General features: G+C 48.3%; 1 protein-coding gene across 5 annotated transcripts in view; it reads right to left on the reverse strand.

Moving 5' to 3' along the window:
* Nucleotides 1–23,736, reverse strand: part of si (sucrase-isomaltase) — a 244,673-nt gene that overhangs the window by 114,009 nt on the left and 106,928 nt on the right. For 4 of the 5 annotated variants that reach the window (XM_069896806.1, XM_069896805.1, XM_069896810.1 and 1 more), the window contains 2 exons: nucleotides 8,285–8,426; nucleotides 7,803–7,891 (listed from right to left, as the gene is read on the reverse strand). In XM_069896806.1, coding sequence (XP_069752907.1) covers nucleotides 7,803–7,891; nucleotides 8,285–8,408 — 213 coding nt within the window. In that variant the 5' untranslated portion in view covers nucleotides 8,409–8,426. Of the gene's footprint in view, nucleotides 1–7,802; nucleotides 7,892–8,284; nucleotides 8,427–10,864; nucleotides 10,996–23,736 lie in introns of those variants that run through there. The other variant, XM_069896807.1, reaches the window with a different exon arrangement.

Raw genomic sequence — 23,736 nt, forward strand, 5'->3', positions numbered from 1 at the left:
TATGCTTCTCTTTCCCTAAATGCTGCCCGATCAGTTGTGGGCTTTCAGTGTTTTGTATTTATAAAAGGCCCATCTGGTTCATTTATTTCATCCTTACTCAATCCAGCATCTGTGCGACCCCAGACCCATTTTTAACTGGCATCTCAATTCAAGGACAAGGAGGAATGGCAAAACACGATGGTAAAACAGTGATCACATTCTATGAATGAATCAACATTAGCCACAATGCAGCTACAATTTTTGCAACACAATTATTTTAACAGTGAAATGTAATTATTGTTACAATAATCAGTTCACAATAACTTTAATAGGTTCAAGGGTAAAACACGAAAGTCTGCAGACACTGCGATTGAAGTAAAAATATAATGCTGGAGAAACTCAGCAGATCAAACAGTGTCCTTTATACAGCAAAAAATAAAACTGCAAAACTGACGTTTTAGGCTTTCATACCTTTTTAATATTTTATTTAAATTTTATATGCCAAACATGGAATCAACAAAAACAGTAAAAAATTGCGTACAGAGTAAAAATAATAATTTTTGATACATGATGGCTATGATCCCCATCTACCCCCACCCGCACATGAATAGTGAATAAAGAAATAGATCCCAAGGAAAACCTTGAAGGTATCAAGGTTTATTTTTTATTTTTGCGATATAAAGGAGACTATTCAATCTGCTGAGTTTCTCCAGCAATGTGTTTCAACTTTAATAGGTTCATTTTAATTTTTAGTAACAATAAATTTTGCAGATTACCGCATGTCAAATGGCCATATTTGATTTTTCTCATGCTTGAATTGATTGCTCAAGTTAGGTTATCTAACCTTCTTTTGCTTGCAACAATGCATTACTGAACATAAAACATCTCATACACTTGATATGGAAACTTCAACCCTTACTAATTTAATTTCCTAATGGATGGATCTACAAAATGAATGGGATAATGAGGCATAGTACATACCTACTTCAAAGAATATTTCTGCAAATTGAATTTGTGCTCTCTAACCATTAAATTATCTTGTTAAAAGTGTGAGGTAGTGTAATAGCAAAAATGATACTGGAGAAACTAATGTAGACAGTCAGCATGAGAAACAATCATTTGGCTGCTCTCTGCAAAGTGCTGATAGTTTCATTGTCACCTGAGAGCACAAGGGCTTTTATAGGGCAGTAGGAAAGGTGCTGAGCCCAATTTAAAAAAAAGTTATTTAATTTAACATTTTCAACGCACAAATAAATAAAGCAATTTTCACATCAATATATAACCATTAATGCAACTTCATCTGTAATAAATAAGAGTTTCTCTTGTTTCCTAATGATAAAATCAATGTCAAGAATGAATTTGACATCAGTCTGGTATGGGGTGTAAAGACCCTGAGTGTAAAGACCTACAAAACATCGTTGATACAGCCCAGGACATCACTGGTAAAACTCTGCCCACCAACAAGAACATCTAGAGTAGTGGTTCTCAACCTTTTATTTTCCACTCTCATACCACTAAGTATTTCCTATGCCATAGATGCCCTGTGATTAGTAAGGGATTGCTTAAGGTGGTATGTGAGTGGGAAAGGAAGGTTGAGAATCACTGCTTTAGACCCAATTGTTACTGAAATATTTTCCTTGAGAAAAATTGTCATTGGCTCATTTCCTTTGGAGTTCAGAAACCGTGCACATAACGAGTCAATTAGGTACAATTAAAAAAGTGGTTTTCAAACATTTTCTTTCCACCCACACACCACCTTAAACAATCCCTTAATCACAGAGCACTTAATGCATAGGAATTACTTAAAGTAGTATGTGAGTGGAAAGAAAAAGGTTGAGAACCACTGATCTAGAGAGTGCACTGCTGTCAGAGAGCAGCAATAATAATCGAGGTTCCACACCACCCAACACACACTCTGTTTTTGTTGATACCATCAGAAAAGGTATCGGTGCCACAAGATTCACACCACCAGGTTCAGGAACAGCTGCTACCCTCCAGCATCAGACACCTCAATAACAAACTCAATCAAGGACTCATTCAAGGACTCTTGCTTTTGCACAATTAATTTTTTCCCCTCACTACAACACAGTTTGTTTACATATCTTTGTTTAAGTGCATGATGTGTATCTTTTTTTGCACTATCAATAAGTGGTAATTCTGCCTTGCACACAAGAAAAAGAATCTCAGGTTTATGTAATGTCATGTATGTACTCTGACAATAAACTGAAATCTGAATTTCATTTGCACTTTTTCTTCTTTGGCTTGGCTTCACAGACGAAGATTTATGGAGGAGTAAATGTCCACGACAGCTGCAGGCCCGTTTGTGGTTGACAAGTCCGATGTGGGACAGGCAGACACGGTTGCAGCGGTTGCAGGGGAAAATTGGTTGGTTGGGGTTGGGGGTTTCCTCCTTTGTCTTTTGTCAGTGAGGTGGGCTCTGCAGTCTTCTTCAAAGGAGTTTGCTGCCAACCGAACTGTGAGGCGCCAAGATGCACGGTTTGAGGCGATATCAGCCCACTGGAGGTGGGCTATGTGGCAGGCACCAAGAGATTTCTTTAGGCAGTCCTTGTACCTCTTCTTTGGTGCACCTCTGACACGATGGCCAGTGGAGAGTTTGCCATATAACACGATCTTGGGGAGGCGATGGTCCTCCATTCTGGAGACGTGACCTACCCAGCGCAGTTGGATCTTCAACAGCGTGGATTCGATGCTGTCGGCCTCTGGCATCTCGAGTACTTCGATGTCAGGAATGAAGTCGCTCCAATGAATGTTGAGGATGGAGCGGAGACAACGCTGGTGGAAGCATTCTAGGAGCCGTAGGTGATGCCGGTAGAGGACCCATGATTCGGAGCCGAACAGGAGTGTGGGTATGACAACGGCTCTGTATACGCTTATCTTTGTGCGGTTTTTCAGTTAGTTGTTTTTTCAGACTCTTTTGTGTAGTCTTCCAAAGGCGCTATTTGCCTTGGCGAGTGTTGTCTATCTCGTTGTCGATCCTTGCATCTGATGAAATGGTGCAGCCAAGATAGGTAAACTGGTTGACCGTTTTGAGTTTTGTGTGCCCGATGGAGATGTGGGGGGGCTGGTAGTCATGGTGGGGAGCTGGCTGATGGAGGACCTCAGTTTTCTTCAGGCTGATTTCCAGGCCAAACATTGAGGAGATTTGGCACGTCGTTGAATATTCTATCCAAATTCGACAGGTGTACTAAAGGAAATATGCCAACAGGTTGCATCACAGCCTGATTTGGAAACTTGAGTGCACAGAGATGCAAAAAGTGGCAATCTTATCCAAGTCTAATCATGGACCCTGAAGACACCTATGTGAGGCACTGTCTCAATAAAAGCAGGCTAATATTATTAAAGATCTCCATCAGCCTGGTCACAATCTTTCTTCACTATTCCCTTCCAGGAGAAAGTATAAAAGCCAAAATTCCAGCCCGTCTAGGTTCAAGAATCCCCTCCCTCTAACAATTATCTGTCTCATGAACCTCCCCCCTCCCCACCCCACTCCCCCACCCATGCTATCCAATCTATAAATCCCCTCCCTCTAACAATTATCTGTCTCATGAACCTCCCCCCCCCACCCCACTCCCCCACCCATGCTATCCAATCTATAAACTACTCCAGGACAACCAAAAGTTCTTCTGAACTATTGAAACATTTTTCCCTGCAATAATTGCAACTGTGAATATTTATCAATTGTTTTATATTTATTAGATGTATTTCTTTATTCTGTCTTGGCATATTTTAATAAGGTACACAAAGGGCATTTCTAAGACTTATGTACCTGCAGTTAAATTTTGCTGATCTGTACATTGTTCCCATATATAAATTAACTCGTACTCAAATACTCAAAGTAGCATTGGCTGGCGCTGAACACATTTCTATACATTAATATAAACTTGAATCAAAAATGTCTCATGACTCAGCATAATTAATCATTGAAACTAATTGATACTAGAACAAAGTCACAGGTCTTCAAGGCATCAAAGTGAGATGATACAAATGAAGGGGATGGAGATGTGCGATTTCTGGATGAATTTGGATCAGACTAAGCAGACAGTGAATACAGAAACAGGAGAATCAAAATAAATGAGAGGAAGTGCAGGAGGATGGCTCTTGGAATGGTTGGATTGGAATAATTGAAAGGGACTTCAACCAATATTGTCATGAAGGCTTGCTGAGTGCCAACAATAGTTATGGTAACTTAGTATGAAAAACAGTGGGAAATACAAGTAACAAATGAAAATATCTATGTATTTCAATGTTTCAAGGCAGCATGGCTGATAAACAGATACCAATGGATATGTCAAAATGCCACACCTTTTCTGAAATGTCCATTTGAGCTGGTCTGAACTAGCAATTCAAATTTCTGCTCACTCTGTCTCCCTCACAAATTCTGTCGGATCGGCACCATTTTCCAGTTTATAAATAAGCAAAAGCCACAAGAAATTGCAAAGCTGGAGAATTGGTGCTGAGAGAACGGCAAGAATGTTAATGTTGCACCCTTAATTAATAGGGGAGAAAGGTAATTACAGATTAAATTCAGTTAAGGATATTATTGGAAATAATCTGAGAGCATACCTCAGCATTTAAAGGAGACAGGTTTATCAAGGAGCTGTTTGATTAGCCCAATTAAATATGTTGAATAGGTAATTAAATGATTCATTGATACAGTCGATATGGATTTAACAGAACATTTAATGAGATCTCAAATAGCAGACTGATCAGCAAAGTTAAAGTCCACAGGACCATGGCAGATGGAAAGTTAAATCAAAACCGGTTGTTAACAAAAAGGTAGAAGGTAATGGTTAATTAGAATCTTAGTGGCTTCAAGTTGTATGCAATTCAGAGCTAAGTTCAACATCCTTTAATTTTGCTGGTATCTATTAATGTTTGAACTTAGAATTAGGAGCCATGATAAAGAAGTCTGCATCATCAAAGATTGCATTACTTCAGTAATAAAGGAGCATTTCCTTGGATGCGCTTCAAACAAGCAATAGGAGTGAGATTAGAAATAAAAAGTGTGTGGTCATTTTGCTGGATATGTATACTGACCTCCTGCCTGTCAACATACGATAGGGGACTAGATGTATCACCAGATATCAGCTGATCCAATAAAACTAGGGTCTTTCACTGGGGGATTTAAATTTCTGAAATATTAACTGGGATTACTTTCCCATTAAAGGTCAGATGGGTGAGAATTTTTGAGGTGTGTTCAGGTAGGCTCTTTGACACTGCAGATTGAGCAATATGGGGAAAAAAAGGAGCATTATCTTGTGGACTATAGCTGGAGGGAATGTCAGTGGGAATTCACTATGCAAATAGTAATCATAACTCTATGTTTTAAAATAGCCGTGGAAAGGGATATCTTTTGGCCTGTGATAAAGGTCTTAAAATGAAGGAAGGACAATTTCATTAAGGAAAGGGAGGACCCAGCAAAGTTAGATTCAAGACCAAATCTGATGGTGGGCAAGGTGGCGAGGTGGAAAAGATGTGGAAGGAGCATTCAAAGGAGAAATAGCAAGAGGTCAAGGTGCTCAAGTCACTGTCAGGATAAAAAAATCCCCAGGCAAAAGAAGAATATAGAACCCTGGATCTCAAGCGATATTGAGGTTTGAATGAAGTGAGTAAAGGAAATGTGACAGATAGATGGAAGTAATGATGATGGAACTCTGTACAGTCAGGAGAATAAAAATGTAGGGAGATAATCAAGAAGGAAGGTTGAGAGGGGATTCACAAAATAGGATCACTGACTTTCAATACTAAAGGTAAGCCATGCCATTCCTCTTCAAACACTAAATTTCCACACTGTTACAAGCCCAGAGGACTCCAAAACCCAGCAGTAATAGATATTTTCCAAGACAAATGGTTACTTAAACAAAATTTGCTTTTAAATATCTTTAAACATGAAAACAGAATCACGCTTTATCTTATCTCTATTGACAATTAACCTAACTTAACCCCCTTCTAATTCTAAGTGCATGTGTATATAATGTGTGTGTAAGTTCAGAAAAGTTCTTTGGTTCACAATCCAATCTCACTTCTCATTCCTCCAAGTTCACTGGTTGCAGGCAATTCTTATACTGTGCACAGAATTTAACATTTATAAAGTTCACCAGGCTTTGGTGCTTGAAAGGTAAATGGTTATTGCTCAGGAAGGTTCTTGTTGGTTTTCAGAGAGAGACTTGTTGTTCCAGGACATCCACAACTGATTCCTTTTTAATCAGCTGAAGAAATTTGCCTCCTCAAGGCTCTCCAGATGATAACCTCTATTTTTCAGGTCACCAGAGTTCCTTCTTGTTTCTCTTAGTTCAAGTGATACATTAGGCAGCCAGTCCTCTCCTCTTACATGAACCACAAGGGTTTTGACCAGGCTGAACTAAGCACTCACAACCCATCTTTCACATGGAGTTTTCCATAAGCTTGCCAGCTTGTCCTGTTCCAGTCCCAGTTGTTGTTGCTGACTGTAAGAACAGTAAGTTCCCTTCCAGACAATATGCGGCTCTGACAAGCTCTTTCATCAGTTGCCTTTTTGTAAACAACAATCCATTAGTGAAGTCTCTTGGGCACTCTCCAAAACTTTTGCAAAGCCTGTTGGCCCAACATGTTTAGCATGAGCAGTGCTCCAGTATTTTAAATAAGATCTGTCTTAATGTATTTGTATGTAACCTACACTAATAAACCTGGCCCAATTTATCTCCCAAGAACATATCTATATTCTGTCACAACACCAATTAAAAAATATCGTACAAAATTTGGAAAATCTACATTGTATTATTCCTTTCAATTTCACATGAATGTTTTCATTAATATTAATTGACCAGATAATTGTATTGAAATCTAACTTAATTTCATTGGTATTCTAAGTGCCATCAGAACCACTCTAATCGATTGTCATTTGTTACTTACTGCAACTGGTAAATTTCTGAAACACACATTCTTTAGTGTGATATCATCAGGTTTATGCTTTATTATTAATCATAATTAAGAGAAATGTTCCTTTGGGATCAGGATTTAGGGATCAGATAAGCTATCTGCAATAAACATAGATCTCACTTGTATCCTTTTATGCTCATCACCCAAAAATAAAGAAATTCAGCATGTCTCCCATGTCCCTTAAGAATGTTTGTAGAAACCCCATAGAAGGTATCCTATCCAGAAGCTTTGCAATTTGATATGAAACTGCTCTGGCTAATAAACTATAGAGAGTTGGGAACACAGTTCAAGCCATCACACAAACCAACCTCCTGTCCATCAACTCTTTCCTCATCTTTTGCCACATTGTGAAAACAGGCAACATATTAAAGGACACAAACCCTCCTGTTACTTGAAAACATCCACATATAGATTCAAGAACAGTTTTCTTTTTGTTGTTATCAGGTACAGACATCCCATCAGAACTGTTTAAATCAATCCTATCTCTATAACACTGTACCCTTCTCTTTTGTTTTCTATAATACGATATTCTCCACTTTAGTTTTTTAGTAACACTGTTTTTATTCTTGTTTAACATGCTTTACTATGTAGCGATCGACTTCCCTGGACTGCAAGCAAAAATAACATTTTTCACTGTATCCCAGTAGAAGTGACAATAATCAATTCAAATCAAGAAGACAGTCACCTCAAGCACACATTCACAATATATTTGTTCCAACATCCTGTGAATCATTCCTGGAAAGATCCGTCAAGATAACAATAAATGTTAGGGCTCATACTTTGAAAGTGGTTTATTACCAATGAAATGTCTTGTACAAAATAGCACGACACATTAGTGTACAAAATGTTCATTTAAAGTTTTAGAATATATTTGCTTAACCAACCTTTGAAGCTCCATCCTCTGAAAAGCAGTTAATCCGATCATTATCTCGAATGTTATATGGACAATAAGCAACAAAAGGTGGGGTTTCATCTGTGAAAGTACAGAGATTCACCAATATGAAAAGCAACCAATGCAATAATCCTTGAGATTTTAAACAAAGGAGATTCTCATATTATATGTTTAACAGAATTAACCGACACCACTTAAAATGTTGATAAACAAATCCCATCCAAATTGAAATCGTACACGTCTTTCTTCATGTCACAAATAAATTAGCTTTCAACTATGACTAAAATCTTGACTTTGGTGTTAAATTATGGCTTTCTTGGGAACTCTACTGCTAATGTTGTTTAAAAGCTATTTCAGTTGTGCATATGCATTTCCTTTAAAGTTCAAACATACTGTTCTCATTGTCCGGTTGGCTTATTATAACCCAATAGTCGATGAAACAAAATGACTAAATAATGAGAACTTTTCCTTTACCGTTTCCAGAAGAGTCTCGTGGTTCAAGGGCGTAAAGTATAATTAAAATAATGGCCACAATAACTACCAAGACGAACAAAGTAATAAGCAGAATTTCCAATGTCGAATACTTTCTTTTCCCCATTTGTCACCGCAGAGAAATCTAGCCAAGAAACAAATTAATACAAGTTATAACATTATGACATTTATACAGAGATACATTTCCATCACTTGCTTCTATTCACTTTGTTAGTTTGCTCCATTACAATATTAGAAAAGGAAGGTTTATTTACTGCAACATATTATAAATTCCTCTCTTCATACAATTTTAACCATCATCATTTCTTTAGCTTATTCTGAACACAGCTGAACTACTGTTAGAAATAAACTACTGAAATAATTTGATTAATAAATTTAGAGAGTGGATTTGAAAGTCATTTACATGTTTCCGAAGGTTAACATTTAATGCCGTACCAGTCAATCACAAATCAAAAACTGGCCAGGTGCTAGAAAACTGAATTAAAAACAGAAAATCTCAGAAATACTCAGCTGGTTCAGCATAATCTTAAAAGAAAGAAACCTTTAAAGGCAGTAACATTTCAGTATGTTTGGGTTCATTATAACACAATTGCTATTCTGAACTAAGATGTATATTTTTAGAAGCTTCAAGTCCCAACAAAACAAAATTTCAGCTTAATAATATCAATTCTAGCTCATACCTCATATTCAATTCATTGTACATCTGAATAAATAACCTTCCAAGACCTTAAGATACAATATACCTTAATTTCTCTTGAGAATACTCATTCAAAGTCCAAAATTATGAATCATCTAGTTAAATTATGTGCTGCTTAGTCTAATAGAACACAGAAACAGGAACAGGCCCTTCAGCTGACATGTCTGTGAAGAAAATAGTAGCAAGATATACTAAAACTCTTCTAGAAACATAGAAACATAGAAGATAGGAGCAGGAGTAGGTCATTCGATCCTTCGAGCCTGCTCCGCCATTCAACGAGATCATGGCTGATCTTAAAGTTCAGTACCCCGTCCCCGCCTTCTCTCCGTAACCTTTAATACCGTAACCTTTAATTCTGATTGCACATGGTATGTATCCTTCTAATCCCTGGATAATCAAGCATCTATCTAGAAGCCTCTTAAATACAACTATTGTATCTGCTTACACCACTATAGTGGCTTTCGCCAATCATCAAAAACCTACTCAGGTTCTTGATTGGAAAATTTAAATTGTTCACTTGACCACATCCAAAAACAAACCTCAATGTAATATGCATGGATAAGGGGAAGGTGTAGGATTGTTGGTGAATGTGAAATTGAATTTGGGTAAGTGATTCATGGACAACCCAATCATTCTAATATTATTGGAAGCAAACATTGTAAATTCATGAATAAGAAACTTTGCAGATAGACCAAACTACTGTGAATCTTGATACATGTATGTCTGGTGCAAGGTTTTTAATGTTATCTGGCAGTTTGTCAGAAACAGTTTAGGCATGATATCAGCAAATAGAGTGTTTATTTTGCTAGCACAAATATGTCCAGCATAGTGGCCAAACAGAATAGAGATAGTACCACTGCAGTCTGTGCCCCAGGTACCTACAACCTGGATGTCATGCCATCTGATATCTCACAGCAGGATGATACTCAAGGAGAAAATTTCCCTTTGGTCCAGTACAGGGCATAGTTAAAGAAGAAATCAAAAAGATACAAGCATATTGTCAATGACACCTGCTCCAGAGAGACACCCGAGGTCTCTCCATGTTGTTACAAGAGAATAAAATGTAGCCTGGTCCATTAAAATAGGGTGCACCATTGACCTACTTCGTGCAACAGAGGATGGGAACAATAGAATGTTGCAAAAGTTCTGCTCCCAATCTGAAAGAAGCTCAGCATATTGCCAAGGCAAGTCTGACAGTCTCTGAAAATTTGGCCCTTGCACTACTTGAGGTTGCTGTGAGGCTACAGAAAGTGGCACTCATCAATGAAGCACAGATGTTCTCCGACATTGATCCTTAATGACGCGGGTGCTGGAGAATTCCCTCCACATCCCTTTGTGAATAAACCCTCAAACTGCCCTTCTTCCAACAGCTTCAATTCTGCCTTCCCTTTATTCATTCTCTCAGTCATGGTAGATTGCAAGGGAAAAGCTTATTGATGCACACACATCTGGAAATAACCAACAGCATAGAAACCAATAGATTGTGTTCGTATTTTGTCTCATGTTGATGGAGAAGAACATGTTGTGATTGAATTAAAACAAGGCATAACTATCAAGTTCCAGTTTTCTTGTGTCTTACGCAATGTTATAAAGTAATTGCATTTCAGTGTCTCCTAGAGAATTAACATACATGTCTGTACATTAACAAAACTTTTTTTTTTGCAGAAAGGGAAAGTTGGTTTAACAACACAATTACAAACAGCGACTAGACACACTAAGTCATAAAACAGGAGGTAATTATTCCAACATTTGTTCAAAGGTATCCTTTTCCTTGGATTGAAATAGTTCTAGACAGTAAAACAAGATGTATAGCTGAGACCCAAGTAGAACAATGTTAATTAAATAAAGCAAAGATAAGAACTCACACTTATTTTGGAAGAAATATTTTTTCTTGCTGCAAGCTTTGTCCGTTACTTGAAGATACTGAGCAAAGTTCAAAGACTGGATTTATATTTTTAATCTTGGGTAACACTTCCTGCTTACATGACAGGACAGTAAAACTAAACTTATCTCCTATTTCTTGGCCTTGTAATTCATGGACTTAAAACACTGATAGGAAGTTAAAATATTACACAATGTTCTTGTGACATGTTCCCACACATCTAAGAGCATTATTGCACCAAAAAAACTAAGAGACAACTGACTTAATTATTAATTGTTAGATTTGTAACAATAAATGAGAGAGTAACTGATTCAGAGCAGGCTATTTAAAAAATAATACATTGTAGCAGGCCGAGCAGGCGTGGGGTTAGATGGGCTGAATTGCTGCCCCAGTCATCTGATTCAAAATGGCACAGGTCCCCTTCATTCCCGAGAAGCCCACAGTTAATGATACGTGTTGTCCAGAAGTCTTCACCACTTCAGAGTGGCACACCACTGGTCTGGGAGTGATGCCATGACATACTGATGTCACTTCCAGAAGTCGGTGCACATGTCTCCGGAAGTGGGGTTTCCCTGTGCGGAGCGCAAGAAATTCAAACAATAAAGTCAGTTACTAGTTCACCCTCACACCAAGTGGATGACTCTTTATTCCATAGCACTGTTGTAGCAGACGCTGAAGTGGTGACCCCGATGGTTCCAATGTTTTTGGAACCTACCTCGAATGTGACAGAATGCAGGATGTTGCTACTGTTACAGTTGGGACAGCTGCAACCAATGAAGTAGGTGTGCATTTTCCACCCTTCTGGGCAAACCAGCCCAGGAATTGGCTGCAACTGCTGATCACAGTTACACATCAAAGGCATTGTCTCAGAGGACACCAAGTTGTCAGCACCCTGGACGTCGTCACCATAGCCAAAGTAAGCTCCTTTGTGGAAAATCCTCCCATGGAGCGCAACTATTTCAGACATTTCCTCCTCAATCCCTGGAACTCAGCCAGCATGAGCGCACCGTTCACATCCTAAATATGCAAGGCCTGGGCGATAGAAACCCCTCCAAGCTCATGCTCAAAATAGTGGCCCTAGTAGATAGAAACATGAATTGTTTCCTTTTTGAGGCGTTGTTCCTCTCCCAGCTGCCGGTACATTTCCTCAGCAGTTTCCGACATGTATTACAGCATCACATACTTGGCAGCAAGGAAGCAGACAGACTTTTCCATACTCCACAAAAGAGCTCGATCCACACGCAGCCCATCTGTACTGTCGCCACTTCAGCACTTCCGCCAGGCCCCCCAGCAGTAGCCGCGGCCCAACCACAGCACAACGGGCATCCAAACAGAGCAAATACTGCTTCTAACACTATAGATGGGTTCGAAACACCCAGCAGTGCTCCCCCCGCCATCCCCGCTCCTACCCCACTGCCAAACCAAACACAATGTCGGAAAACGGGCAGGCTGGCTGCCAATTATAGCCTCAGCGGTTGGTGCTCATAAAGGCCTATTCTACCTCAGGGACCAATGAACAAATAGGGATTTCCTATTTGACATGGGTGCAGAGCTATGCCTCATCCCACCAACTTATTTCATGAACCCCAAGGGCCTCTCTCTACAAGCAGCCAACAGCTCCTCCATTCTGATATATGGTACTTGCCTGGTCATAATCCATGCAGCAGACATGGTTTTCCAGTGGAAGTGCACAATCACGACTATGGGACAGGGCTTACTTGGATCATATTTTCTCCGGGCACATGAACTTTTGGTGGACATGACCAGATGCCATTTGGCTGACACAACCACGTTCCAGTCATACCCCCTTACTCTGCAGCATCATCTATTTCTGCCATTAGGAATCCATATTTTGGACCAAAATGAGTTTGCCCGCCTACTGGCCAAGTACTTGACCCTACTGGCGCCCAATTTCCATGATGCCAGACCACCACATGGCATGGAGCACCACATCGAGACCACCGGGCCTCCAGTGCATGCATGGGCACGGCACCCCCCACAAGACAAACTCCTGCTACTCAAAGCTGAGTTTACTGCAATGGAGGAGCTGGGGATTATCTGCAATTCAAACAGCCCCTGGGCCTCCCCACTCCATATAATACATGGCTGGCACCCATGTGGCAACTACAGATGACTAAACAATGCTACAGTCCCAGTCAGGTACCCTATCCCACATGTCCAGGACTTCACCACAAGGCTCCAGGTCTGCTGGATCTTTTCCAAGGTGGACTTCATCAAGCGATACCACCAGATTCCAGTGCATCCCAGCGACGTCCTGAAAACAGCCATGATCACACCCTTCAGCCTTTTCAAGTTCTTTTGGATGCCGTTCAGTCTAAAAAAAATGCAGCCCAGACATTTCAACTGTTTATGGATGTGATCGGCAAGGACCTCAACTTCATCTTCATCTACCTGGACGACATCATCATCACCAGACCTGAGACCAGCACACACCTAACTCATCTCTTTGACAGACTGCAGCAGTTTGGAATCCCAGTGAACCCAGCCAAATGCCAGTTCGGTCTAGAGTCAATTTCCTGGGACACCGTTTCACCTGAGAGGGAACCAAACCACTGCTGGACAAGGTGGAAGCCATCCAAAACTTCCTCAAGCCAAGCATGATCATAGACCTATAGGAGTTCCTGGGGATGGTGAATTTTTATCATCGCTTCCTGCCGAGAGTAGCCACCCTCATGCAGCCCCAGTTCAACCTCATCAAGCTTGGTGACAAGACGTTCCAGTGCGCGCCAAACATTACAGAAGCATTCTAGACCATGAAAGTGTTGGGTCACATTTCTGACCCCCCTGGCCCTTACAATGGAAATGTCGGACAGAGCAGTGGGCGCAGTGCTGGAGCAATGGGTTGACAAGCAATAGTGCCCCCTAGCCTTCTTCAGCAAACATCTCTAGACATATAGCAGGTTTGACTGAGAGTTTTGGCTCTGTACCTGACAATACAACACTTCTGATACATGTTTACACAGACCACAAACCACTAACCTACACACTTAGCAAGGTCTCAGACCCATGGTTAGACAACAACCTCTTCTACATTTTGGAGTACACAACAAACATCAACAACGTTGCAGGTAAGTCCAACATAGTGGTCGACACATTATCCAGACCCACAATCGGCGCCACCTCATGGGTGCTCGACATCACTCAGCTGGCCAAGAACCAAACAGAGTATGCAGATGTCCAGGACTACAGCACTGCCATCATCAGCCTGAAGGTTAGAGATTTCTGCCCCTCACACGTCTATCCACACAAACAATTGAAAAGAAAATAAATTTTAAAAATTAGAGAGAGAGAGAGAGAGATGCACACCTTCTCGCTGCACACCTTCTCGCTGCACACCTTCTCGCTGCACACCTTCTCGCTGCACACCTTCTCGCTGCACACCTTCTCGCTGCACACCTTCTCGCTGCACACCTTCTCGCTGCACACCTTCTCGCTGCACACCTTCTCGCTGCACACCTTCTCGCTGCACACCTTCTCGCTGCACACCTTCTCGCTGCACACCTTCTCGCTGCACACCTTCTCGCTGCACACCTTCTCGCTGCACACCTTCTCGCTGCACACCTTCTCGCTGCACACCTTCTCGCTGCACACCTTCTCGCTGCACACCTTCTCGCTGCACACCTTCTCGCTGCACACCTTCTCGCTGCACACCTTCTCGCTGCACACCTTCTCGCTGCACACCTTCTCGCTGCACACCTTCTCGCTGCACACCTTCTCGCTGCACACCTTCTCGCTGCACACCTTCTCGCTGCACACCTTCTCGCTGCACACCTTCTCGCTGCACACCTTCTCGCTGCACACCTTCTCGCTGCACACCTTCTCGCTGCACACCTTCTCGCTGCACACCTTCTCGCTGCACACCTTCTCGCTGCACACCTTCTCGCTGCACACCTTCTCGCTGCACACCTTCTCGCTGCACACCTTCTCGCTGCACACCTTCTCGCTGCACACCTTCTCGCTGCACACCTTCTCGCTGCACACCTTCTCGCTGCACACCTTCTCGCTGCACACCTTCTCGCTGCACACCTTCTCGCTGCACACCTTCTCGCTGCACACCTTCTCGCTGCACACCTTCTCGCTGCACACCTTCTCGCTGCACACCTTCTCGCTGCACACCTTCTCGCTGCACACCTTCTCGCTGCACACCTTCTCGCTGCACACCTTCTCGCTGCACACCTTCTCGCTGCACACCTTCTCGCTGCACACCTTCTCGCTGCACACCTTCTCGCTGCACACCTTCTCGCTGCACACCTTCTCGCTGCACACCTTCTCGCTGCACACCTTCTCGCTGCACACCTTCTCGCTGCACACCTTCTCGCTGCACACCTTCTCGCTGCACACCTTCTCGCTGCACACCTTCTCGCTGCACACCTTCTCGCTGCACACCTTCTCGCTGCACACCTTCTCGCTGCACACCTTCTCGCTGCACACCTTCTCGCTGCACACCTTCTCGCTGCACACCTTCTCGCTGCACACCTTCTCGCTGCACACCTTCTCGCTGCACACCTTCTCGCTGCACACCTTCTCGCTGCACACCTTCTCGCTGCACACCTTCTCGCTGCACACCTTCTCGCTGCACACCTTCTCGCTGCACACCTTCTCGCTGCACACCTTCTCGCTGCACACCTTCTCGCTGCACACCTTCTCGCTGCACACCTTCTCGCTGCACACCTTCTCGCTGCACACCTTCTCGCTGCACACCTTCTCGCTGCACACCTTCTCGCTGCACACCTTCTCGCTGCACACCTTCTCGCTGCACACCTTCTCGCTGCACACCTTCTCGCTGCACACCTTCTCGCTGCACACCTTCTCGCTGCACACCTTCTCGCTGCACACCTTCTCGCTGCACACCTTCTCGCTGCACACCTTCTCGCTGCACACCTTCTCGCTGCACACCTTCTCGCTGCACACCTTCTCGCTGCACACCTTCTCGCTGCACACCTTCTCGCTGCACACCTTCTCGCTGCACACCTTCTCGCTGCACACCTTCTCGCTGCACACCTTCTCGCTGCACACCTTCTCGCTGCACACCTTCTCGCTGCACACCTTCTCGCTGCACACCTTCTCGCTGCACACCTTCTCGCTGCACACCTTCTCGCTGCACACCTTCTCGCTGCACACCTTCTCGCTGCACACCTTCTCGCTGCACACCTTCTCGCTGCACACCTTCTCGCTGCACACCTTCTCGCTGCACACCTTCTCGCTGCACACCTTCTCGCTGCACACCTTCTCGCTGCACACCTTCTCGCTGCACACCTTCTCGCTGCACACCTTCTCGCTGCACACCTTCTCGCTGCACACCTTCTCGCTGCACACCTTCTCGCTGCACACCTTCTCGCTGCACACCTTCTCGCTGCACACCTTCTCGCTGCACACCTTCTCGCTGCACACCTTCTCGCTGCACACCTTCTCGCTGCACACCTTCTCGCTGCACACCTTCTCGCTGCACACCTTCTCGCTGCACACCTTCTCGCTGCACACCTTCTCGCTGCACACCTTCTCGCTGCACACCTTCTCGCTGCACACCTTCTCGCTGCACACCTTCTCGCTGCACACCTTCTCGCTGCACACCTTCTCGCTGCACACCTTCTCGCTGCACACCTTCTCGCTGCACACCTTCTCGCTGCACACCTTCTCGCTGCACACCTTCTCGCTGCACACCTTCTCGCTGCACACCTTCTCGCTGCACACCTTCTCGCTGCACACCTTCTCGCTGCACACCTTCTCGCTGCACACCTTCTCGCTGCACACCTTCTCGCTGCACACCTTCTCGCTGCACACCTTCTCGCTGCACACCTTCTCGCTGCACACCTTCTCGCTGCACACCTTCTCGCTGCACACCTTCTCGCTGCACACCTTCTCGCTGCACACCTTCTCGCTGCACACCTTCTCGCTGCACACCTTCTCGCTGCACACCTTCTCGCTGCACACCTTCTCGCTGCACACCTTCTCGCTGCACACCTTCTCGCTGCACACCTTCTCGCTGCACACCTTCTCGCTGCACACCTTCTCGCTGCACACCTTCTCGCTGCACACCTTCTCGCTGCACACCTTCTCGCTGCACACCTTCTCGCTGCACACCTTCTCGCTGCACACCTTCTCGCTGCACACCTTCTCGCTGCACACCTTCTCGCTGCACACCTTCTCGCTGCACACCTTCTCGCTGCACACCTTCTCGCTGCACACCTTCTCGCTGCACACCTTCTCGCTGCACACCTTCTCGCTGCACACCTTCTCGCTGCACACCTTCTCGCTGCACACCTTCTCGCTGCACACCTTCTCGCTGCACACCTTCTCGCTGCACACCTTCTCGCTGCACACCTTCTCGCTGCACACCTTCTCGCTGCACACCTTCTCGCTGCACACCTTCTCGCTGCACACCTTCTCGCTGCACACCTTCTCGCTGCACACCTTCTCGCTGCACACCTTCTCGCTGCACACCTTCTCGCTGCACACCTTCTCGCTGCACACCTTCTCGCTGCACACCTTCTCGCTGCACACCTTCTCGCTGCACACCTTCTCGCTGCACACCTTCTCGCTGCACACCTTCTCGCTGCACACCTTCTCGCTGCACACCTTCTCGCTGCACACCTTCTCGCTGCACACCTTCTCGCTGCACACCTTCTCGCTGCACACCTTCTCGCTGCACACCTTCTCGCTGCACACCTTCTCGCTGCACACCTTCTCGCTGCACACCTTCTCGCTGCACACCTTCTCGCTGCACACCTTCTCGCTGCACACCTTCTCGCTGCACACCTTCTCGCTGCACACCTTCTCGCTGCACACCTTCTCGCTGCACACCTTCTCGCTGCACACCTTCTCGCTGCACACCTTCTCGCTGCACACCTTCTCGCTGCACACCTTCTCGCTGCACACCTTCTCGCTGCACACCTTCTCGCTGCACACCTTCTCGCTGCACACCTTCTCGCTGCACACCTTCTCGCTGCACACCTTCTCGCTGCACACCTTCTCGCTGCACACCTTCTCGCTGCACACCTTCTCGCTGCACACCTTCTCGCTGCACACCTTCTCGCTGCACACCTTCTCGCTGCACACCTTCTCGCTGCACACCTTCTCGCTGCACACCTTCTCGCTGCACACCTTCTCGCTGCACACCTTCTCGCTGCACACCTTCTCGCTGCACACCTTCTCGCTGCACACCTTCTCGCTGCACACCTTCTCGCTGCACACCTTCTCGCTGCACACCTTCTCGCTGCACACCTTCTCGCTGCACACCTTCTCGCTGCACACCTTCTCGCTGCACACCTTCTCGCTGCACACCTTCTCGCTGCACACCTTCTCGCTGCACACCTTCTCGCTGCACACCTTCTCGCTGCACACCTTCTCGCTGCACACCTTCTCGCTGCACACCTTCTCGCTGCACACCTTCTCGCTGCACACCTTCTCGCTGCACACCTTCTCGCTGCACACCTTCTCGCTGCACACCTTCTCGCTGCACACCTTCTCGCTGCACACCTTCTCGCTGCACACCTTCTCGCTGCACACCTTCTCGCTGCACACCTTCTCGCTGCACACCTTCTCGCTGCACACCTTCTCGCTGCACACCTTCTCGCTGCACACCTTCTCGCTGCACACCTTCTCGCTGCACACCTTCTCGCTGCACACCTTCTCGCTGCACACCTTCTCGCTGCACACCTTCTCGCTGCACACCTTCTCGCTGCACACCTTCTCGCTGCACACCTTCTCGCTGCACACCTTCTCGCTGCACACCTTCTCGCTGCACACCTTCTCGCTGCACACCTTCTCGCTGCACACTTCTCGCTGCCACCTTCTCGCTGCACACCTTCTCGCTGCACACCTTCTCGCTGCACACCTTCTCGCTGCACACCTTCTCGCTGCACACCTTCTCGCTGCACACCTTCTCGCTGCACACCTTCTCGCTGCACACCTTCTCGCTGCACACCTTCTCGCTGCACACCTTCTCGCTGCACACCTTCTCGCTGCACACCTTCTCGCTGCACACCTTCTCGCTGCACACCTTCTCGCTGCACACCTTCTCGCTGCACACCTTCTCGCTGCACACCTTCTCGCTGCACACCTTCTCGCTGCACACCTTCTCGCTGCACACCTTCTCGCTGCACACCTTCTCGCTGCACACCTTCTCGCTGCACACCTTCTCGCTGCACACCTTCTCGCTGCACACCTTCTCGCTGCACACCTTCTCGCTGCACACCTTCTCGCTGCACACCTTCTCGCTGCACACCTTCTCGCTGCACACCTTCTCGCTGCACACCTTCTCGCTGCACACCTTCTCGCTGCACACCTTCTCGCTGCACACCTTCTCGCTGCACACCTTCTCGCTGCACACCTTCTCGCTGCACACCTTCTCGCTGCACACCTTCTCGCTGCACACCTTCTCGCTGCACACCTTCTCGCTGCACACCTTCTCGCTGCACACCTTCTCGCTGCACACCTTCTCGCTGCAACCCTTCTCGCTGCACACCTTCTCGCTGCACACCTTCTCGCTGCACACCTTCTCGCTGCACACCTTCTCGCTGCACACCTTCTCGCTGCACACCTTCTCGCTGCACACCTTCTCGCTGCACACCTTCTCGCTGCACACCTTCTCGCTGCACACCTTCTCGCTGCACACCTTCTCGCTGCACACCTTCTCGCTGCACACCTTCTCGCTGCACACCTTCTCGCTGCACACCTTCTCGCTGCACACCTTCTCGCTGCACACCTTCTCGCTGCACACCTTCTCGCTGCACACCTTCTCGCTGCACACCTTCTCGCTGCACACCTTCTCGCTGCACACCTTCTCGCTGCACACCTTCTCGCTGCACACCTTCTCGCTGCACACCTTCTCGCTGCACACCCTTCTCGCTGCACACCTTCTCGCTGCACACCTTCTCGCTGCACACCTTCTCGCTGCACACCTTCTCGCTGCACACCTTCTCGCTGCACACCTTCTCGCTGCACACCCTTCTCGCTGCACACCTTCTCGCTGCACACCTTCTCGCTGCACACCTTCTCGCTGCACACCTTCTCGCTGCACACCTTCTCGCTGCACACCTTCTCGCTGCACACCTTCTCGCTGCACACCTTCTCGCTGCACACCTTCTCGCTGCACACCTTCTCGCTGCACACCTTCTCGCTGCACACCTTCTCGCTGCACACCTTCTCGCTGCACACCTTCTCGCTGCACACCTTCTCGCTGCACACCTTCTCGCTGCACACCTTCTCGCTGCACACCTTCTCGCTGCACACCTTCTCGCTGCACACCTTCTCGCTGCACACCTTCTCGCTGCACACCTTCTCGCTGCACACCTTCTCGCTGCACACCTTCTCGCTGCACACCTTCTCGCTGCACACCTTCTCGCTGCACACCTTCTCGCTGCACACCTTCTCGCTGCACACCTTCTCGCTGCACACCTTCTCGCTGCACACCTTCTCGCTGCACACCTTCTCGCTGCACACCTTCTCGCTGCACACCTTCTCGCTGCACACCTTCTCGCTGCACACCTTCTCGCTGCACACCTTCTCGCTGCACACCTTCTCGCTGCACACCTTCTCGCTGCACACCTTCTCGCTGCACACCTTCTCGCTGCACACCTTCTCGCTGCACACCTTCTCGCTGCACACCTTCTCGCTGCACACCTTCTCGCTGCACACCTTCTCGCTGCACACCTTCTCGCTGCACACCTTCTCGCTGCACACCTTCTCGCTGCACACCTTCTCGCTGCACACCTTCTCGCTGCACACCTTCTCGCTGCACACCTTCTCGCTGCACACCTTCTCGCTGCACACCTTCTCGCTGCACACCTTCTCGCTGCACACCTTCTCGCTGCACACCTTCTCGCTGCACACCTTCTCGCTGCACACCTTCTCGCTGCACACCTTCTCGCTGCACACCTTCTCGCTGCACACCTTCTCGCTGCACACCTTCTCGCTGCACACCTTCTCGCTGCACACCTTCTCGCTGCACACCTTCTCGCTGCACACCTTCTCGCTGCACACCTTCTCGCTGCACCTTCTCGCTGCACACCTTCTCGCTGCACACCTTCTCGCTGCACACCTTCTCGCTGCACACCTTCTCGCTGCACACCTTCTCGCTGCACACCTTCTCGCTGCACACCTTCTCGCTGCACACCTTCTCGCTGCACACCTTCTCGCTGCACACCTTCTCGCTGCACACCTTCTCGCTGCACACCTTCTCGCTGCACACCTTCTCGCTGCACACCTTCTCGCTGCACACCTTCTCGCTGCACACCTTCTCGCTGCACACCTTCTCGCTGCACACCTTCTCGCTGCACACCTTCTCGCTGCACACCTCTCGCTGCACACCTTCTCGCTGCACACCTTCTCGCTGCACACCTTCTCGCTGCACACCTTCTCGCTGCACACCTTCTCGCTGCACACCTTCTCGCTGCACACCTTCTCGCTGCACACCTTCTCGCTGCACACCTTCTCGCTGCACACCTTCTCGCTGCACACCTTCTCGCTGCACACCTTCTCGCTGCACACCTTCTCGCTGCACACCTTCTCGCTGCACACCTTCTCGCTGCACACCTTCTCGCTGCACACCTTCTCGCTGCACACCTTCTCGCTGCACACCTTCTCGCTGCACACCTTCTCGCTGCACACCTTCTCGCTGCACACCTTCTCGCTGCACACCTTCTCGCTGCACACCTTCTCGCTGCACACCTTCTCGCTGCACACCTTCTCGCTGCACACCTTCTCGCTGCACACCTTCTCGCTGCACACCTTCTCGCTGCACACCTTCTCGCTGCACACCTTCTCGCTGCACACCTTCTCGCTGCACACCTTCTCGCTGCACACCTTCTCGCTGCACACCTTCTCGCTGCACACCTTCTCGCTGCACACCTTCTCGCTGCACACCTTCTCGCTGCACACCTTCTCGCTGCACACCTTCTCGCTGCACACCTTCTCGCTGCACACCTTCTCGCTGCACACCTTCTCGCTGCACACCTTCTCGCTGCACACCTTCTCGCTGCACACCTTCTCGCTGCACACCTTCTCGCTGCACACCTTCTCGCTGCACACCTTCTCGCTGCACACCTTCTCGCGCCACACCTTCTCGCTGCACACCTTCTCGCTGCACACCTTCTCGCTGCACACCTCTCGCTGCACACCTTCTCGCTGCACACCTTCTCGCTGCACACCTTCTCGCTGCACACCTTCTCGCTGCACACCTTCTCGCTGCACACCTTCTCGCTGCACACCTTCTCGCTGCACACCTCTCGCTGCACACCTCTCGCTGCACACCTCTCGCTGCACACCTCTCGCTGCACACCTCTCGCTGCACACCTCTCGCTGCACACCTCTCGCTGCACACCTCTCGCTGCACACCTCTCGCTGCACACCTCTCGCTGCACACCTCTCGCTGCTCACCTCTCGCTGCACACCTCTCGCTGCTCACCTCTCGCTGCTCACCTCTCGCTGCTCACCTCTCGCTGCTCACCTCTCGCTGCTCACCTCTCGCTGCTCACCTCTCGCTGCTCACCTCTCGCTGCTCACCTCTCGCTGCTCACCTCTCGCTGCTCACCTCTCGCTGCTCACCTCTCGCTGCTCACCTCTCGCTGCTCACCTCTCGCTGCTCACCTCTCGCTGCTCACCTCTCGCTGCTCACCTCTCGCTGCTCACCTCTCGCTGCTCACCTCTCGCTGCTCACCTCTCGCTGCTCACCTCTCGCTGCACACCTCTCGCTGCACACCTCTCGCTGCACACCTCTCGCTGCACACCTCTCGCTGCACACCTCTCGCTGCACACCTCTCGCTGCACACCTCTCGCTGCACACCTCTCGCTGCACACCTCTCGCTGCACACCTCTCGCTGCACACCTCTCGCTGCACACCTCTCGCTGCACACCTCTCGCTGCACACCTCTCGCTGCACACCTCTCGCTGCACACCTCTCGCTGCACACCTCTCGCTGCACACCTCTCGCTGCACACCTCTCGCTGCACACCTCTCGCTGCACACCTCTCGCTGCACACCTCTCGCTGCACACCTCTCGCTGCACACCTCTCGCTGCACACCTCTCGCTGCACACCTCTCGCTGCACACCTCTCGCTGCACACCTCTCGCTGCACACCTCTCGCTGCACACCTCTCGCTGCACACCTCTCGCTGCACACCTCTCGCTGCACACCTCTCGCTGCACACCTCTCGCTGCACACCTCTCGCTGCACACCTCTCGCTGCACACCTCTCGCTGCACACCTCTCGCTGCACACCTCTCGCTGCACACCTCTCGCTGCACACCTCTCGCTGCACACCTCTCGCTGCACACCTCTCGCTGCACACCTCTCGCTGCACACCTCTCGCTGCACACCTCTCGCTGCACACCTCTCGCTGCACACCTCTCGCTGCACACCTCTCGCTGCACACCTCTCGCTGCACACCTCTCGCTGCACACCTCTCGCTGCACACCTCTCGCTGCACACCTCTCGCTGCACACCTCTCGCTGCACACCTCTCGCTGCACACCTCTCGCTGCACACCTCTCGCTGCACACCTCTCGCTGCACACCTCTCGCTGCACACCTCTCGCTGCACACCTCTCGCTGCACACCTCTCGCTGCACACCTCTCGCTGCACACCTCTCGCTGCACACCTCTCGCTGCACACCTCTCGCTGCACACCTCTCGCTGCACACCTCTCGCTGCACACCTCTCGCTGCACACCTCTCGCTGCACACCTCTCGCTGCACACCTCTCGCTGCACACCTCTCGCTGCACACCTCTCGCTGCACACCTCTCGCTGCACACCTCTCGCTGCACACCTCTCGCTGCACACCTCTCGCTGCACACCTCTCGCTGCACACCTCTCGCTGCACACCTCTCGCTGCACACCT

Source organism: Narcine bancroftii, chromosome 9 (assembly GCF_036971445.1).
Source record: "Narcine bancroftii isolate sNarBan1 chromosome 9, sNarBan1.hap1, whole genome shotgun sequence".
Taxonomy (NCBI): Eukaryota; Metazoa; Chordata; class Chondrichthyes; order Torpediniformes; family Narcinidae; genus Narcine; species Narcine bancroftii.